The sequence below is a fragment of the Sminthopsis crassicaudata genome, chromosome 4 (assembly GCF_048593235.1).
Source record: "Sminthopsis crassicaudata isolate SCR6 chromosome 4, ASM4859323v1, whole genome shotgun sequence".
Taxonomy (NCBI): Eukaryota; Metazoa; Chordata; class Mammalia; order Dasyuromorphia; family Dasyuridae; genus Sminthopsis; species Sminthopsis crassicaudata.
The window spans coordinates 133,183,178-133,202,770 of NC_133620.1; the positions used below are offsets into that span (position 1 = coordinate 133,183,178).

At 37.1% G+C, this 19,593-nt stretch overlaps 2 protein-coding genes across 4 annotated transcripts in view; one reads left to right on the forward strand and one right to left on the reverse strand.

Moving 5' to 3' along the window:
- EZR (ezrin) overlaps nucleotides 1–1,610 on the forward strand; it is a 67,649-nt gene extending 66,039 nt beyond the window's left edge. For all 3 annotated transcript variants that reach the window (XM_074309411.1, XM_074309412.1, XM_074309413.1), the window contains one exon: nucleotides 4–1,610. In XM_074309411.1, coding sequence (XP_074165512.1) covers nucleotides 4–168 — 165 coding nt within the window. In that variant the 3' untranslated portion in view covers nucleotides 169–1,610. The remainder of the gene's footprint in view (nucleotides 1–3) is intronic.
- Nucleotides 1,611–16,079: 14,469 nt separating this feature from the next.
- The window catches only part of SYTL3 (synaptotagmin like 3), a 99,089-nt gene continuing 95,575 nt past the window's right edge, over nucleotides 16,080–19,593 (reverse strand). The window contains exon 13 of the mRNA XM_074264679.1: nucleotides 16,080–18,395. Coding sequence (XP_074120780.1) covers nucleotides 18,327–18,395 — 69 coding nt within the window. The 3' untranslated portion in view covers nucleotides 16,080–18,326. The remainder of the gene's footprint in view (nucleotides 18,396–19,593) is intronic.

Consider the following 19,593-nt stretch of genomic DNA (forward strand, 5'->3'; position numbering starts at 1 on the left):
CAGACATTGACAAGCGAGCTGTCCCAGGCCAGGGATGAGAATAAGAGAACCCATAACGACATTATCCACAACGAGAACATGAGGCAAGGACGGGACAAGTACAAGACTCTGAGGCAGATTCGACAGGGGAATACAAAGCAGAGAATTGATGAGTTCGAAGCTATGTAAAAATGCACTGTACAGCTAAGAGGCAGGACTGTGGGAAAAAGCAGATCTGAACTTTTCTGAGGGGACTCACTATATGACAAGTATAATGTGTCTTTTTTTTAGTATGCTATAAATCTAGAAACTCCCATATTCCAGGTTCTCTGATGGAGAGAAAATAATTATTCAGCATTATTATTCTGGGGGCTGGGAGGTGGGGGGATTGGAGGGACACCTAGAGCATTTCCCCCTTGTATATTAGTGCCAAAAAGGCCTGCAGCAGGATTGACTTGAGTAAGATTGAGCATCTCTAAAGCCTGATAAAGTGATAGACAGCACTTCATATTGGCATGTGTGATGCATCAAGATTGAGTGTAATTAAAGAAAATCACACTGTAGCCAGACAGTGCCATACTTTGATTCTCCCTCCTTCCCTCTTTCCTTTTCTTCTTCCCTCTCTCCCTCCCTCCCTTTCTTCCTCCCTCTCTCTGTCTCTCTGTCTCTTTCTCTCTCTCTGCATATTCAAAGAAATTAGCCTAAGAAGTGCCTGATTCACTTTCCAATCTATGCAAGATTGATCCATGTCTCTAAAGTGCTCATTTTGAAAAATTGGTCTTAAAGAAAAAATCTCCCTTTTTCTCCCTCCTTCCCCAAAGTGGTCTATTTCCGCCCCTTCAGGTAACTCGGTTTAGTTGGAAAAAACATTCCTGCAGTGATCCCTCAGAAGGAACAATATAGGAACACACTCTGATACCTTATTTTGCATGAAAGTTAGGTATACTTTTAATTTCTATACACCTAATGTGTTATACTCTGGCTTAATTAATGATCAGTTATAGAGAATAGTATTTATATATAAATGATAATGAATATGGGTTGTAACCTTAGTTTAAAAAAGGGAAAGTTTTGTTCTGTATATTTTGTTACCTTTTACAGAATAATAAAGGAATTAAATATGAAAAACAAAACCACTTAGACAAGGTACTTAATCTGATGTACTGTGATGACAGGAGACTGATTACTCGATGTAATCACATTTGTAAAATGATTTTTTTATTTGTGTTCTTGCATGTGATTCAGTATACATACATACGTATATATGTGTGTGTGAGTGTGTGTATATATACATATATATACACACACACATACACAAACAGCTCACTTTTTTCCTAACAGAGCTTCTAATTTTTTTAAAAGACAATGTTGATTAATAACAATTCAGACTCCATCCATGAAGGGACTGTTTAATTCTGCGAGTCATCTTTGTATTCTGACCAGGAAAATGTTGCTATGACCTACTTCCCTTCCCTGTCTCATCTTTGGAAAACCATTAGCATGTCAGCCGTGGTGTGCTCCCAGCCCTGCTTCCTCATCAACTCCCTCCTCTTTGTCTTTTTTAAGTTAAAACATCGTATGCCGACGTCTTCTGCACAGCATACACACAAAATAAAAGATCTTCAAGATGATGTTGCATAGCATTTGATGTTTGATTACATGTTGGGGGGCCGGGGACTCCTTTTTATTGACTGGAGTGTAGTTTTCATAAAATACTTGGAAGCCGTTAGGAATTGGATTGAGCTAGGTTGTGATGTGTGTACATCACAGGAATTTTAGAGGTGGAAGGGACATCCCCTCAATGGCCAGCTCATCCCACCTGTGCCTGCAAAAGACTTCCTTCTGCTATCTACACAACAAAGGATCTCCTCAATTGTTGCCTCCAGTGATGGGTGACCCATTGCTTCTTGAGCTTGCTCATTTCACATTTATTTAGCTCTTAATTATAAGTAGGCTTCAATTAGTGAAATATTGAATCCCCTGATGTGATCACATATATTTGAATTTGCACTATTTAAAATTATGATTATTATTAGGGGGCAGCTAGGTGGGTACAGTGGATAGAGTGCTTGGCCTAGTACCAGGAAAACCTGAGTTCCAATGCAACATTAGACACTTGCTGACTCTGTAATCCTGGACAAATCAATTTAACTCTATTTGCCTTGGTTTTCCTCATCTGTAAAACGGGAATATTAATAGTTCTTGCCTCCCAAAGCCGTTGTGAATAGCAAATGAGATAATAACTAAAAAGTGCTTGGCACTAGTAAGGACTATATAAAAGCTAGTTATTATTAATTATTTAAAATATGTAATTGGTTCTATCCTAATGGAAAGCTGTGCAGATTCAGAAAATGGGACAGGGGACTAGCTGTAGTGCATTTCTGGACAGCATATGTTCTTAGCATTACATGAATTTGAAAGTGAAAATGAATGGCTCTTCAGTGCTTAATTGCCCATACAAAGAAACATCCATGGCACAGAACTCTAAGTTAAATATTCAGAAAATTTTCTTTCCCTTCAAATGTTCATAACAAAAGTTACCTTGGGCTTCTGTCATTTTATGTATTTGAACATATTGCTGGTGACATCACAAAATGTTTTCTGGACACTTAGTGATATTGAACCACTTCCCAATGGGCTTTTTACTACTACAGGGTAAGTAAGCATTTTGTCTGTGAAGAAGAGGTCAGTGACTTGAGATTTATCTATATGATAGCATTCTTTTCACTTTCAACAGTGACTGGACAGCTTAAGTTAAATATATACAAAAAAAAAAGATTATGAAAAAAAGTTCCTCTCCTGCAGCAGGAGTTGGTGATTTTTCACATTTGTACTTGGGAAAGTAAATATGTTGAGAGGTATTACAACTGCCACCTGGAATTTTGGGGTGCATCTGACCTTTAGCTTCTTGTAGGAATGCAATCCCCAGTTTTTTTTTTTTTTAATAAATCTATCTTTATCAAATGGTGCTTTAGTTTAATATCATTGAACTTTTGGACATAAATTTTTGATGGTGAGAATAAAGTCTAAGCTCCCCAGCTACTTGATTCTTCAATTTGAAGAAAAAAAAAGTTGGTACTGGCTGAATGAGGTGAGAAAGGTTTAATTTTATTTTCCTTTTAGCCTTTTTCCAATGAACCCTTCTTGATCATTATGAAGTTAGATAGCTAAGGAGCAGTATGGTATTGGTGGTAGAGAGCTGACCTCAGAGTCAAAAAGATGGGTTCAAGTCTCTAACTCTGTCATTTGCTGGGCATGTCACCTCTTTGCAAAATTGTGGGAGATGGGCCCCATGATCTTTGTGATCCCTTCTAGCTATAAATCTATAATCTTATAACTTTGCTTCTCTGTGCCTCAGTTTCCCCATCTGTAAAATGGGAGAGTTGGATTTTGTGGACTCTACAATCCTTTCCAGCTCTCTCTATCCAATATCAACAGATCTACTTCAATAGGGGGGGGTTCCTCACTATTTCTGTATGCCAATAAAATAATAGGTCTGATCCAAGAAAAAAGTTTGATTTCAAGCATTAACTACTTAAGGAATAGGAAGAACTCCCAAACTCAGTATTGAGTTTTTAGCAATCACTTCTCCATAAAAGAAGCTCAAGGTTTAGGGGAGATTCATTACATACAAAAAAGTTGATAGGAAAGGAGAGGAACAAAATTGTTAGTGCATTAATTGATTCCTTATGAAGTAGGAGAAGGGAAGAAGAAATTGGGGAGACCCTGAGGCTGAATGTAAATTGGGACCATTTCCTTTAATAGGAGGACACATACTTCTATGGAATAGCTTGCTTTTTAAAAAAAATAGATTTTAATTTCCATGGCATTTATCTAGGCTATCTTTGTTTTCATTTGAGTTGAGAAAAGGAGTGGATTTCTTTTTTTTTTTTTTTTTTTTTTTTTTTTTTTAAGTAATCCTTTAATAACATCCCCTAAAACAAAAAGCAAATATTGTAGCTCAAAGTTAGAGCAGAGTTGATTTGGGTTTTCTTAATATTAAGATTTTTTTTTCCTTTAGAAGATTTGAGCAATTTAAATTGTTTAAATACCTTAATGTATTATCCCTTAGTAATAGTATTAAGCTTTGCAATAACCATTTCTAAATATCCTAGAAGCAAATTAAGTAACCTACTATTGAGGAAGAATTTTGTTTTTTTCATTATTATTGCTACTAATAATGGCATCTTTAAGATTTGCAAAGTGCTTTATATTTTACATTATCTAATTTGACCCTCAGAAAGTCCTATTAAATACCATTATCTTTATTTCACAGATGAGAAAACAGTCTCAGAAAGATTGAAAGAGTTTTTTTTTAATGTAGTTATGGACAGTAACAAGGAGAGAACATTCTTGCTTAAGCTGTGTGAAGTATTCATATTTTGATCCTTTCAAAAAAGATTCATTTACACTGAAACGATCCAAACTTGGTGTATCCCAGATAGTTCATTCATTGCTTCAGCTAAGAAGTGGGATACACCATTGAGAACAAAGAAGTGTCTCTGCCCAATGTGGGCAAACTTACTTCTTCATAACTGGATATTTCAGTTTTAATTTTTTTGGTGTTGAAGGATGAGACGATTTTCCCTCCAACCCCACTCCCCACCCCAACAAGGCAACTGATGGTGTCTGGGAAACCATCAAACACTCACTACTAAGATATAACAGAGGATCAAGCAGCCTCCCCTCCCTAGTCCTATGTGTAGGCAGTTGTTCCTTATTGCAAAACAGGAAACATTTAAATACATTACTAAGTCCATTATGAAAGAGGTTGTCGAGCCATGTGAACTAGAATGAAAATCTTACAGAACTTGTGTTCAGCAAGGGACTATAATGTGATCTCATTAAACCTGTTACTCGACCTCCCGTCCTAATCTAGATTTATCCTTAGAGACAAATTCTCTTTCATGGGAGATTAAAGATCCATTTGGCTCTCTGGACACATGCTTCAGTCTGGTTCCTCTGAGCTGTTCATTACCCTCCCACGAGGCGCCCTGCTGGAGCAGAGCTAACCAAGGAGATCTTGCCGTTGGGATTTGACAATTCAGCATTTACGGTTGATGTTTTTACTTCAGCTTTGGAGATAATCAACCTTGCCCAGGGTGCATGGGACGGAATGCCAAGTATCATTAATTTTACTGTCAAGGCAAGCCTGGGAGGGGAGGGAATGCTTGCGAAAGTACTGGGCCACACTTAGCAAAATATTCCACCAGCCAGTCAACAAGCATTTATTAGGTAGCTGCTATGTCTCAGGTACCAAGGATAAAATACAAGGAATCCATCCCTACTCTCAAAGAGTTTTCACTCTTTAATAGGAGATGGCGTATTTTAAATATATACAAAATAAATATGAAGACAAGTTAGTTTGGGACAGAAAACTAGTAGTTTCAAGACTAGAGATGGTTTAGTGTGTGAAGAACAGAGCAAGCTAAAATGCATTCCTTCCTCACTGAAACCCTCCTTCCTTCAAAATGTTCAATAGCACCATCTTTCCTGAGCTCCCTTGAAACTTGTAGAGTCTTCTTGGGGAAAGTAATGAAAATGAGGCTAGAGATATAGAAATAGATTGGGAAGGGCTTTAAAAAGCTGGCTGGAGTTTGTAGATAATCTTAGAGGGAAGTTTTTTGAGGGAATGAGTGAGCTAGGTTAGGGCTTAGCCACAAACTGAGGCAAAAACCCAATTATGCTCATACAAGGCCATTTCTTTACCTCCCTTCCTCATCAAAGCTAAGAGGGAGGCTTCCGTATTCAATTGAATTTCTGTGAATTCTCCATAGTCTCCTTGCTAGCATGTACTCCATGTATATTGATACATGAACTTCAAGAGGATGCAAAATATTGCCATAACTGACATTCATGGTGATGCAAGATTCTAGTTGTTGATCTCTATGACTTGAGAGGTCTCTTGTCTTCCAATCCCAGGAGGAAGGCCCAACTGACCAAATGCATTTGGTAGAACCTATTCATTGCAAAAGAAAAACAAATTATAAATAAACATAAATGCATTAAGAAATAAACATTATAAAAGGGGCAGATTTGAACATCAGAGTTCTTGTATTCCCAAATCCCAGAATAGTAGAGAAAATTTCAACAATAATGAAGCTCCTTGGCTAATTGGTATCTTCCATCCAACTGAACAGTCAGTTATTGAATACCTACCATCTACAATATAGTAGCAAGCCCTAGACCTCAAGAGATAAGCAGTAAGAAAGACTCAGAAAGGTCTTTTAAATCCTGGCTATCATGCAAGGTACAAGTTTCGTATGAGCTTTGAGCTCTGAGCTCTTCTGGGTAGCTGTCAGAGCCTGCCATTACCCAGGGCCCTTCACAACTGCCTCACAGATTGTCAGCCAGCATTACTGATCTGACCTGACCAAATTTCCCTTACTTTGCCCCCTTAGTACTTAATTCCTCATAATCCAGTCCTTGAGACTATATAATTCATACCATTGATCATCGCAGAACCCTTAGGCAGGAAGAGATCTTCAAAATTCTAACCTTCCACTCCATAGCCTGTATACTTAACCCTTTCTTGTTTCTAATAAGAGATATTTCAAAGTAAAGAGTCATAATCAAGGATACTTTATCATCTGGCTCTTCCTCAAAATTCTTCATCTAACTTTGAGACCATTAAGAGTTATCTGTGGGGGAAAAAAAAAAAAAAGTTATCTGTGAGTGACTTTGTGAGACAGGGCCTCAAGCAGTGATAAAGCCCCAGCTGCCCATCTTTGTTTAGGCCACAGACAAAAAGGTTCCCCCCCAACTACAAAAGAGAAATTTTCTAGTGAGTGCAGCAAGGGGTAACCTCTACTTATAAAACTTGAAAAAAAATTCAATTAATTGAAGTTCTGACATAGAACAAAAGCTTTCTTCCCTTTCTTATGAGTAAATCATTTTAACCAAATAGCACAGGATATAGGCATTCAAATACACACATACACATACACACACACTCTCATATGTGTGTATGTATGTATGTATATAATATATATGTATAATATATATATTTATGTGTGTGTATATATACATATATTTTTGGGTGTATATGTGTGTATATATATTTACACACATGAATAAACACAAATATTTCTATACTTACACACATCTCAGGTGACACAGGTCACAAGCAGTATGTATACATGTGTGTGTGTGTGTGTGTGTGTGTGTGTGTGTGTGTGTGTGTGTGTATTCTGCAACCAATTTGCTCAAATTATGGTAGTTGTCTGAAAGCATTTGAAGGGCTGTTGTTTGGGCAGTTTGAGGTACAATGGATAGTGCAGGGTCTGGACTAAGGAAAACTCACCTTCTTCCGTTCAAATCCAGCCTCATTTACTAGCTGTGTTCCTGAGCAAATCATTTAGCCCTGTTTGTCTCAGAAGGAAATATCCCCAGTAGCTTTGCCTAGAAAACCCCCAATGGGGACAAGAAGACGCAGCCATGACTGAACGACAAACTTGGAAAAGGGCTTAGACATGTCTGCTAGACCTTAAAAAAGAGAGTGGGAGAGAAAGGATAGAAAGCACTGGGCAGATTAGATCACCAATTAGGAGAGTGCTCCTCTCCCAGTGGAAAGTGGCTGTGTGTTGCCTTGGCAGAGATTTTATGATCACTTGTTGTATCTGGGATAGAGGGAATTCTTGTGAAGGTATAGATTGGACTAAATGGCACCATGGTCCTTTCTGGGAGGGCACAATTCACTTGCCACTCAATAATTTCCTGCCTTTGAAATAAGCCTGGATTTATGGTTTCCAAAAGGTTCAGCTGGCTTTCCAGGAGAAGAACACAGGGGTCCCCAAAGGTAATGCTGTTCCTCAAAGATCTGGAGGAAGGGGCTTTGGACCCGTTCTGCTTTCTGCACTCCCCACATTCGTCATTCCAGGCTGAGGCTGAAGAGCTTACCGGGTGACTCAGACTAAAGTGTGATTGGTATCTGTTAATTCAGGATCTCTGGCACCAGGAGCACTCAGCTTTTCTCCTCCCAGCTGAGCCCTCTCCAGCCCTGGCCCACCCTCAGGGGCTCCAGCTTGAAGTCTATTTTCCCGGAAGCCTTCCTGGACATGGTGGCCCACATCGGTCTCCCTACTTACTCTATCTTGTCTGGCTCCTTTAGAGGTTGCCTTTCAAATCGATCAAAAAAATTTCCTGTTGGCCTTTTAAGTGCAGCTAAGTGCTCATATGTTAGGATATTTGTGTAATTGCATTGACCACTAGCATTTCTGACAGAGTAATAAGTCAGGATTTTTATATCTGGAGCAAACACCACAATGAACAGTCAGGAGAGGGGAGAAGGAGAAACTCATGCATGGGGTCAGAGACAAGGTCATTGTAGGGATGCTGCCCACCTCTATCCTCCTAAGCAGAGGAAGAAGGCTATTAGCTTCCTATTTAAACAGCCCTAAATAGCTAGTTATCAGGAATAATTAGTTGTGTTTTCACACATCCCTGATTACTAGGGAATGGTACATAAATGTTTATAGCAACCAGTTTCTTGGAACTAACCCCACCCCACCAAAACCTCAAAGTATGTTAGACCTGAAAGGGATTTGAGAGATCACTTAATAATAACAGTAGCTAGCATTTCTGTGATGCTTTACAAATATTATCTCATTTCATCCTTACAAAAACCCTGGGAGGTAGGTTAGTATTATCTCTATTTTTATGACGAGGCAACTGAGACAGATAGAGATTAAATGATTTATCTAAGACTACACAACTAGCAAGTTGCTGAAGCCAGGTTCCTGACTCTAAGCCTAATGTTCTATTCACTGGCTGCTTCTAGCCTGTGATTCTGAGCCTAAAGTTCTATTCACTGGCTGCTTCTAGTCTGTGATTCTGAGCCTAAAGTTCTATTCACTGGCTGCTTCTAGTCTGCCTCCATGGCTTTACAGAAAAGGAAACTGAGATCCCAGAGAAAGGCACAAAGGAAGGCTCATCCAACTCTTATCATGAAGTCCTAAGAGACCTTGAATGTCATACACTCACAAACTGTTAAAATTTTCATTTTACAGATAATAAAGCAGACCCCTAGAATTCCTATCGGAGCAATGGTTGACACAAGAACTTTCAGGTCTCATGACTCTGGTCTCATGACTTGGGTCAAACAGCTAGGCAGGGAAGGGTCTTTGTCCCACTCTCTCTTCCCTCCCCTATTTAAAAAAAAATTCGACTCCCTTTTTATGTTTCTTCACTCTCTAGAATACAAGTTCTCTGAGGGCAGGAACTGTTTCTTTTTGTATTTGTATTCTTAACAATACATAGTTCCTGGGACATAGGAAATGTCCTATTGATATCTATACATCCATTTATTTGTCAGTCTATCGATTTATCCATCAATGATTCCCCATAACATTCAAGGTCCTCAACAAAATGGGTCCAATGCCTTTTCATTTTATCTCTCACTACCTATATTGTCCTCAAAATCAGGAGGACTTGCATTCAATTTACTGTACAATGACATGTAAAATAAATAAGAGTTAGACTAGAACAGTAGTACTTCTGGGAGTATCTGAGAAGATCCAAAGAAAAATTACAGAATGGAGATTTGGCCAATGTGAACTTCTGGCTAGCTCCAGGCTAGTTCTTAGCCCTGGAGCTAACTGGGTTGGAAGGTAGCCTGTACCCCAGCCATAGGAATTTTCACTTTGTAGACAATATGGGTAATCCCTTTTCTTAGAGGAAAATTGGGGAACCTCTGCTGATAAGGGACTGCTGATAAGTGCTACTGAGATGCTGCTTCGGGCAAGAAGGAACCAGCACATACCTACAGTATGTGAGTCAGGGATGCTTCTGTGGGCACGTACAGGAGGGTTGAGTTCTTGGTTCCTGTTGCAGCCTGAAGAATTACCTCAGGTAAAGGTAATTACAATAACAATACTTGTTACAATAACAAACTCTTATTTAAAAAAAATAAGCAAAAGAGAAAAAAACCCAGCATTGAAAGTTACTATGTGAATAAAGATGAGGATTCATTTTCAGAGGAGGATACTGAAGCAACAGAAGTGTCTCATACAACAAAGAATAAAATCAAATGATCACCTGCCCAAAAAGACTTTAAAAACCAAATGCATGTTTAAAAAATAAGTGCAATACAAGAAAAATAAGAAAATTATAAAAAGAAAGTCAAGTAACTGGAAAAAGAGATCCAAAATCTTAAGGAAGAAAACAACTCCTTGAAAATTAGAATTGGGCAAGGGGAAGCCAATGAAGTTGTAAGAGACCAAGAAATAATTTTTAAAAAAATATAAAGAATGAAAAAATAGAAGCATCTAAGAAGAATAACAGCTGATCTGGAAAACAGATCAAGAAGAAGAAAACATAAGAGTAATCAGATTACATGAGAGCTATGATCAAAAAAAGAACCTTAATACAATAATACAAGAAATAATTTTTTTAATTGTCTTGAAGAGTTAGAACAAGAGGGATAAAGTAGAAACAGAAAAAAAAATCCACTGATCACTACCAAAAAAAGTTCTTACAAAGAAAACCTACAAGAACATAGTAGCCAAATTGAGCACTGTTTCAAAGTCCGATTCTTTTTGTACAGCAAAATAACTGTTTGTACATATATACATATATTGTATTTAACTTATACTTTAACATATTTAACATGTATTGGTCAACCTGCCATCTGGGGGAAGGGGTGGGGGGAAGGAGGGGAACAGTCGAAACAAAAAGTTTTTCATTTGTCAGTGCTGGAAAATTACCTATGCATAAAATTTTTGTAAAAATTAATTTTTTAAAAAAATATAGTAGCCAAATTCTGAAACCCCAGCTCAAGGAGAAAATATTTCAAGCAATAAGGAAAAAATTCAAATATAGTAAACCATATTTAGAATCATACAAGACCTAACATCATCACACTAAAAGAACGCAGGTCTTGGAATGCTACATATTGAAGAGCAAAAGAATTAAGGTCACAGTTAAAAATATCAGATCCAGTAGTTAAACATAATCTTGAAGGAAAAAAATGGACCTTCAATGAATTGCCAGATTTTCAGGATTTTGTTCCAAAAAGACCTGAACTTAACAGAAAATTTGGCATGTAAAATCCAAGAGAAATATAAGATAAACATCAAAGACTCAATGAAAGAGACTCAAAACAAACTGTTTACTTTTTACATGTGGAAATATAAATTATATGTCTAAGATTGTTATTAGTAATTAGATAATTCTAAAGAAATATTGGGACAGAGCTTAAATATAATGTGATTCTAAAAAGTAAAACTGTGTAGGAAAAGTTAAAAAGATTAATTATACAAATAAGGTGCAAGAGGAACTGGCACACAAGAATTAGAAGAGAAAGAAGGCTGGTAGTTCTGGAACCCTACGTCTAAGGAATGGGTTAAAGAGGTAACAATACATATGTGTGTTTACTAACATATATATGTATGTTGATACATATATATAACATACAATACACATATACAATAACAATACAAAATATATATTTACACATGTGGGTATAAGTCTTCTAAATTCAGAAAGAAATATCGTGCTAAGGGAATGGGAGAGGAAGAGACTAAGAGATTAGGATTAAAGAGAGAACAACACAAACATTTTAAAGGGAATAAAAGTCTTCTAAATTTATAAAGAAATAAGGAGGTGAAAGAATAGGATAAGAAAGAAGCATAGAAAAGTGTATAGATTAATGGGAATGGGATAAAGAAGGAACAACATATATATTTGGAAGGTTATAAAAGTCTTCTAAATTCAGATAAAAACAATAAGGCAAAGGAAAGAGTGAGCTGAGAGGATAAGGGAGGGATCCTTGGAGGAGGAGTAGATTAATAGGAGAGCAAGGTAGCTGGTAGAAGTAAAACAGAGGAATCATGAGGGATAGAAAATAAGAAATACACACAAACATAATAAAGATCAGGAGTGGAATTTATTAGGTTAAAAAAAGCAGGAGTAATAATCATGATCTCAGACAAAGTTAAAATGATTTTAATCAAAAGAGAAAAATAGGGAAGCTACACTATATGTCAACCATATTAATCAATACGTTTAGACTTTTTAAAATAACTAGAGTATAACATTGAAATATTATGATGATGTAGGAAATGATGAGTTTGTAGATTTAGAAAAATATGGAAGGACTTGAATTTACAAAGGAAAAGGAACCTTCAGAGAAATAGAAGACAAACATAGTATGGTCTTACATAGGTGTATATAAATGTGTATATATGAGATATCTATATACAGGTACATTTATATGTGTGTATATATGTATATGCATATGGAAGCAAAGAAAAGATGGATAGCTCTGAACACAATTGTGTAGTATTTATTATACAGGCTTTCATGAAATGGAAATTTATAGTGTATATTTTGAATCCTTTCTAATATTCTGCTGTGCACATGACAATGGTGGGGGTTTTTTGTTTTCTATTTTGTATTTAAGTTTTAAATAAATAAAATTTTGAAAACATCATTGGAAAATGCTTAACAAAATAAATAAGTGATGCAATCCAACATAAATAATTGTGGTAAATTTCTGAGATGTAAATGCTCACAGAGAAAATTTAAATAATTAATTCTTTAAAGCTTATAGGATTTGCATCCAGCATAGTCCTCCCTGTACCTGTTTTCTGCACTTCACCCCATTCATCTTTTGAAATTCACATATATTATTTCATAGTCTTTTTGTTGTTTAGTTATTTTCAGTAATGTCTGACTCTTCATTATAGGGTTTTCTTAGCAGATATTGGAGTGGTTTGCCATTCAGCTCATTTTACAGATGAGGAAACTGAGGCAAACCAGGTGAAATGATTTGCCCACAGTGTCTAGTAAGTGTCTGAGGCCAGATTTGAACTCATGAAGATGAGTCTTTCTGATTCTAGGACCAGCACTCTCTCCACTGTACCACTTGACTGCCTTAAATTGTGTTGTATTATATTGTTCTGTGTTGTGTTATTGCATCATGTCATGTCATTATTGTGCTTCATATCTTGTTATTATATTACATTATGCCACACAATATTATATTACATTATATATTCCTTTATATTAAAATATTGACCTTGTCTTCCATTAAGATCCAGGTCAAGTGCCACTTCTTTCATTTAGTTAGAACAACCTCTTCCTCTGAAGATATCCAAACCCACTTATCATACTCTATGATCTATTGATCACACCTGACAACTCTCCTGGCAGAGTCTAAACTTTCCAAAAGTAAGAACCACATCTTTGAGAGCAGCTGGGGGCATGATAAGGAACACACTGAACCAGGAATCAGGAAGACTTGAATTCAAATATAGTTTCAAACACTGACTGCATGACCCTGGACAAGTCATTAACTACTATCTGTCTGTTTCTTCATCTGTAAAATGGGAATAAAAAATCCAAGTGGGTTAAAAGATAAAGTGAAATAATACATGTAAAGTGCTTTGTAAAACTTTAAAGTACTATGAAAATTTTAGCTATTTTTATTATTTGTCATTTTGGAACCCCAGGTCCACTTTAGTAGTACCTTGCATATTTAGTACAGAAAAGATATAATCATCATCACTAGCTATCAACAACTCTTTTTGACAACAAGAAAATTGAAGGGTGAAGGGGCAAAGGGATGACTAAATTACCAGAAGTAGTAAATAGCATATTTATCATTACTAATATTATTATTAAAGGGCCTCCAACTTCAGATTTGGTTCTTTTCCCACAGTAAATAATATGCTGCCTTAAACAAAAAAAAAGTTTATTAAGTTGTATTCATGAACTCAGATACTTGGAAGCCTTGAGGAATGGCTAAATAAGTTATGTTATATGAATGTAATGGAATACTATTGTTTTATAAGAAGTGATGAAAAAGCTGATGGGAAGATTTAAATAAACTGATGCTGAGTAAAGTGAGCAGAACCAAGAAAACAATCTATGCAGTAACAGCAAGATTGTATGATGATCAGCTATGATTTACTTAGCTCTTCTCAGAAATACAAATGATCCAAGATGATTTCAATAGACTGGGATAGAAAATGCTATTCCATCTAGAAATGAATGCAGATCAAAGCATACTATTTTTACTTTTTTTTCTTTCTTGTAGTTTTTCCCTTTTATCCTGATTTTTATTTCACAATGACCAATATGGAAATATGTTTAACACAATTGTACATGTATAACATATCAGATTGCTTGATATCTTGGGGGGGGGAGAGAGGTAAAGGAAGGAGGGAAAAAGAATATGGAACTCAAAAACTTACAAAAATGAATGCAGAAAACTATCTTTACATGTAATTGGAAAAATCATGTTATTAAAATAAAATTTAAAAAAGAAAAGAAATGATGGCAGAATCGCAGTAATTAAGAGACAGATTGACCTTTTCCTAACAAATAAGCAACACCCTGTCCTTCCTCCTTAACTTCTAAGAATACTCCTGGAAGCCTTGATCCATGAGCCTACTCCGTGGCCCCACATTTAAGCCATCAATTCACAAACCATGAATAGGACCGCCTTGAATATGCATTTATAAGCAAGCCAAGGTAAGGGACTGGGAGCAAAAGGTTAAGGGGGAAGAAAGGAAACTAAGCTGGGAGACTAAAGATAAAACTATCTTTATGGGTTCTTTGCCTATCATATTCCTTTCCTACTTTTGAAGGATATCTGACCTTCCTTACACCTTTCCCCCAACAGAATTTGACTACTTTAAGTAATGACTTCAATTAGAACTGGAAAATTGTGATAGCCAGAAGTACATGGAGCCCTACCTCTAGTTATAACTAGCTACTTTTTTGCCCAGGACAAAGGAACAGTTGGGGTGCAGGAGCAGTGTTGTGGATTCAGTCATGCCAGAAAAAGGGGAAACTCTGCTCTAATCCCCGTTATTTCCTCCAGCTGTCTCATACTATGACCTGCTACCCTACCACTGTACCCTCCAAAATGGACTTCCAGAGACCCTGCCCATCCACTGTGCTCAGCCTTTCAGCTCTGAACTCCCCGGGGATCATGTTTCTGAATTCCAGTCATCTTTCACTCAGTTCTCTCCTTTCTTCTATCCACATTTCCATCTCTTGCTCTGAAAACTGTAATTAAATCAACACTCCCTTCTAGAAAGGGCTTTTAATAAACTGATCATCCCTGTGACTTTCCAAATCAAAGAACTTTTACTTGATCACTATTCCTCCATATAGTTGTCTCCATTTGCAGTAGGAGGATATAGGGTACTTCCTAGCAGCACAGGTCAGTAGAAGAACAGGAGGCAAGGCACTAATTGGGATCAACATGTTTGAGTCAATACAGAGAAGAAATGCAGTTGTGATAGGAAGCAAGTGTGCCCTCCCCATTCCTGGGAGGAAGTACCCCCACCTTGGGTCAAAAGTCTCCTTGCCTAGACTCCTGGCATCTTATAGAGTTAGAAGAGTGTGAATCTTTCTCACTACTCAGAAAGGAACCAAATTTGAATCCCAGATCTACAGCACTGTTTATTGAAAAAAGCCATTTTCTTTCTGATGGTCAGTGAGGGGATATTCATTCATTTCATCAGTCAGCCAGTTAATGATCTATTTGGGAAAATGCAGAACCCACTTTAAGGGCTGGGGAAATGTGATTTCTAACACTTGAGTATGTCCTTCACACAAATGCAAGGACCCTTTAGTGAGTTCTTCCCAAGACCTCCATTTTGAAGAAGGGTTTTGATTGGTCAACCTTCATTTTCCTCCCAACCATGCTTCTGACTTTCTGGACTTCAAAACTATATTCAGCCTTCATTTCTCCAATCCCCTTTTCATTTAACTCCCTTTTGTGTATTGTCTTTCCCCATTAGAATGAAAATTTCTTGAGGGCAGGAACCACCTTTTATTTTCCTAATATTTGTATTCCCAGAGCTTAGCACAGTGCCAGTTACAATATATAGTAAGTGCTTAATAAACACTTGTTGCCTTGTCTTGCTTCTTAAATGATTATTATATGCAAGGTACTATGCTGGGAAAAGGGAAAGGGTATAGAAATAAATAAAGATATCTCCTCTCAAAGCGTGAGTTTATAAACTAGTAGAGAAACTATAATATGTACATAAATAAAATATAAATTAGAACATAATGAATGTGGAATGTGAATGATCAGCTGAGGAAGAAACAATTTTGGGGCTGGTATTCAAAAAAAAACTTCATAGATGAAATGGTAGACTTTTATTCTGAACTTAACACCAAATAAAATGGGCATTTCCAAACACATCATAGAACAGAAAAAGAGAATTATATATGAAACTGAAGATTTCTATTGTGTAGAGCTTGTTTTTCTTTAAGTATATAAGTATATATCCTCCTCCTCCTCCTCCAAGAAAGAAAAAGTATACTTTTATATACTTTATATATATTGTATATATATTTTATATGCTTTCTGTAAGTATATAGAAAGTATATATACTTTATATAATTTTAAGTATATAAAAATATAAAAAGTAAAGACTGGTTTTCAAAGCTGTTCTGCTCAACTGTACTGTTCGGGCCTCCATTCTCTTCTCTACATTTTTCCAGATATCTCATTGTCCCCCTTTTCTTCCTTCCTTCCTTTTTTTTTTCTTCCCTCTTTTCTCTCCTTTTTCTTTTCTTCTTTCTATCTTTTTATTTCTTTATTTCCTTCTCTTTCTTTTCTTTTTCTTTCTTTCACTACCCCATGCCTGGATAAAAAAGAAAGAAGCAATTTGTAATAAATATATAATTAAGCAAACAAATTCTTGCATTGGCTGGGTCCAAAAATATGTCTATTTACCATCTTGAGTCTTTCATCTCTCTGTCAAATGGTGGATGGTTTGCATCCTTTGTCTTCTAGACTTTTAGCTATTGCATCAGAGTTCTCATGTCTTTCAAAGTTGTTTTCTTTATAATAAAACTAGTACTTTTTGATCACTTTGAGGATAAGGCTCTCTAAGCTTATTACTTGACAAGGCAATAAGAGAGATTTGGCACATTAAAATACACACATAATTAGTATGTGATGTACCTTTTGAGTTCCTCTAATATTTCACAGGTCCTTGAGAAATATTGACTAAGGGACTTTCATTAGGTATTTACTGCTTGAAAGAGATTCATGACTATAGCTGACATGCTTGGCTGCCCTAAGATGACTGTCCTTGCCCAGTGCTACTGGATCATGTTTGCCAATGTTTTAATCAGCCTTGGAAATTGCCACCTGACTATGGGCCCAGGATCATAAAATTCTGGGTGGGGAGAAAAAATGCCAGTTTGATTTACCTTGCTACCTGTATCTTTGTTTAGAAGAAGGGTAGTTCTCCTTCCCCTCCCTCATCAAAAGACAAGTCAAATCTTGATTACTCAAAACACAAATAGAACTTATAGATTATCCAGTTCTCCAGTTTCTCCTCTAACTACCTAATATCTGCCATGCTATAGCTATGTAGCCGCTCTGGTAGAAGGAACAAAGGGTCAAAAAGAAAGATTAGATCAAAACAACAATGTTAACATTTTTCCATTGCTGATGGAATTGTTGGTGAATGAAAGGGATCGATGGCAGAAGCAAGAATTTGATTACTCATGAAGACTCTCCCCAAAACTTCTCTCCAGCCTCATCACCCATATTGGAAGGCAGAACAGCTGTACATCAGGGGTTGGGCTGGGACAAAATTGCTGGCACTTTTGTGGTGGTAGAGGTTGTGTATTTAGAAGCATCAGGACATTCTTTAGATGCTAACTATCAAGATGACATGGTGCTAGAAACTACCCCTGGGGGTGTGGAAAGAAATCTGAGATGCCCACTGATTGAGTCTGTGTTGAGAATAAAAGTGTGAATCATGTTAAGATGAAACTTAACGAGAAAAAAAAATAATGTGTACCATGGATTTTAAAAAATATATCATTTACAAGTATAAGGTGGAAGATAGTAGTTTATCAGAAAAAGACTTCGGGGGAGGTAGGACTTGATAGGCTGAAAGGTCAATATACATCAACAGTATGATATTGCAGCCAAAAAAAAGCAAATGTGTTCATATGGACTTGTCCTGTTCAGCCTCTACTGGGAACACTGTGTTCAGATGAGGGCCATACATTTTAAAGACATCAACAGCTGCATCCAGAAGAGAATAACCAGGATGATGAAAGGCAATAAGACCATACATATAAAAGTGGATCCAGGAATATTTAACCAGAGAGGGCAGGGAAGACATGGTAGCTGTCTTTAAGGATCTAGAAGGCTGTTACTTGTTCTACTTGACCTCAGAGAGCAGAATTATCGACATTGAAAACAAGGTGCAGAAAGCCTCATTTAGGCTTGATGTTAGGGGGAAAAAATCCCAGCCAACAGCACAATGTTAAGGTAAAAACGGCTCCCCTCATCTCTGGAGCACTTCAAGCAAGGCTGTACAAACACTTGCAGAGTTTGTATTTTGAGAGGATGTTCTTTAGGTAAAAGTTGCACTAGATGACTTCCGAGATCTCTTCCAACTCTGAGAGTCTGCAGTTCTTTGATTCTGTGAAAGAGAGGGAAAGAAAACCACAGCATGAATCAGAACCAGTCTAGATAATTAAAGGTGTGCCCTGGATTTATGAAGCTCTGGCAGTGATTCTGTACTGGAGCAAGAAAGTGAAGGAGTGGGTGGAGATTGGAGCCCCAGTGATTTGGATATGAGCCCTACCCTGGAGGAGTGCAACAAGATTCAAGGAGAGCAAAGGCTGCCCCACCTTACCTGTGTCCTGAGCCCCAATCATTACGCACAAAATCTTTGATCCTAATGGCTTCCTAGAAGGTGATCCTTGTTTGAATGTGCAGTGGTAAGAGAGCCCAGTCAGTTGCCATATAGCAAAATGGCGCATTTCTAGGCTCCCTCTAGTTTTTCTTTGGGAAGACCATGCTTGAAGACCATGCTTAAAGGGGATACAACAGATTTACAGCTTAGGCTATACATAAAAGAATAGTGCAGATGCAGTTGCCTCTGTGTTTGACCCAATTCTCCTCATCCTCACCCCCCAACTTCTACTTTTTTTTTTTTTCTTTTAGTACAGACTAGCAAAATTCATCAGTGAGGAAACTCCCAGATTAGTAATCCACCTGCAAATTGGAGTTTTAAAGAGTTGCCTGGGGCCCTCAGGGTTTAGGTGATTTATCCATGGTCACACAACTAATTTGTATCAAGGCTGTATTGAATTTAGGTCTTCCTGACTACAAGAATGGCCATTTATGAATGTGCCTTTTGACTTCTCAAAAGGACTTCCTCTTCAAGATTTAAATAATTTAATTCTTTTTAAGTTTACAATAGGAAAAAAGGATGAAAAATATGTTGGGAACTGACCTTCTTCTGCAAAATAAGAAGCATTCCTATCTTTCCTTTTAAGGCCATGACTCTATGGCCCATGTCTCTAAACCCAGGCCTCTTTTATTCTGGAAGGCAAGAAACAACTTGCTTAGTGATACAAGGAAGAGAAATGCCCTGGGGGCGCTGTGCCATGAGCTGGAAGATCAAAGAGAGAAGGGGCTACATTGAGCATTTTGTGTATACCCATGTCTTTGTTGGATCAAACTGGGAGAGAGGTCTGTATCATCTTACAGTAGCCATGGGACTAAAGAGTTTCCTCCCAGGTGACCTTTCTAGCTGATCTGAATTGTGCAAGTTTTACATCTTTGCATGAAAAACATTCCTTTTCCTCTGCCCTTTATGAGCTATGAGTAAT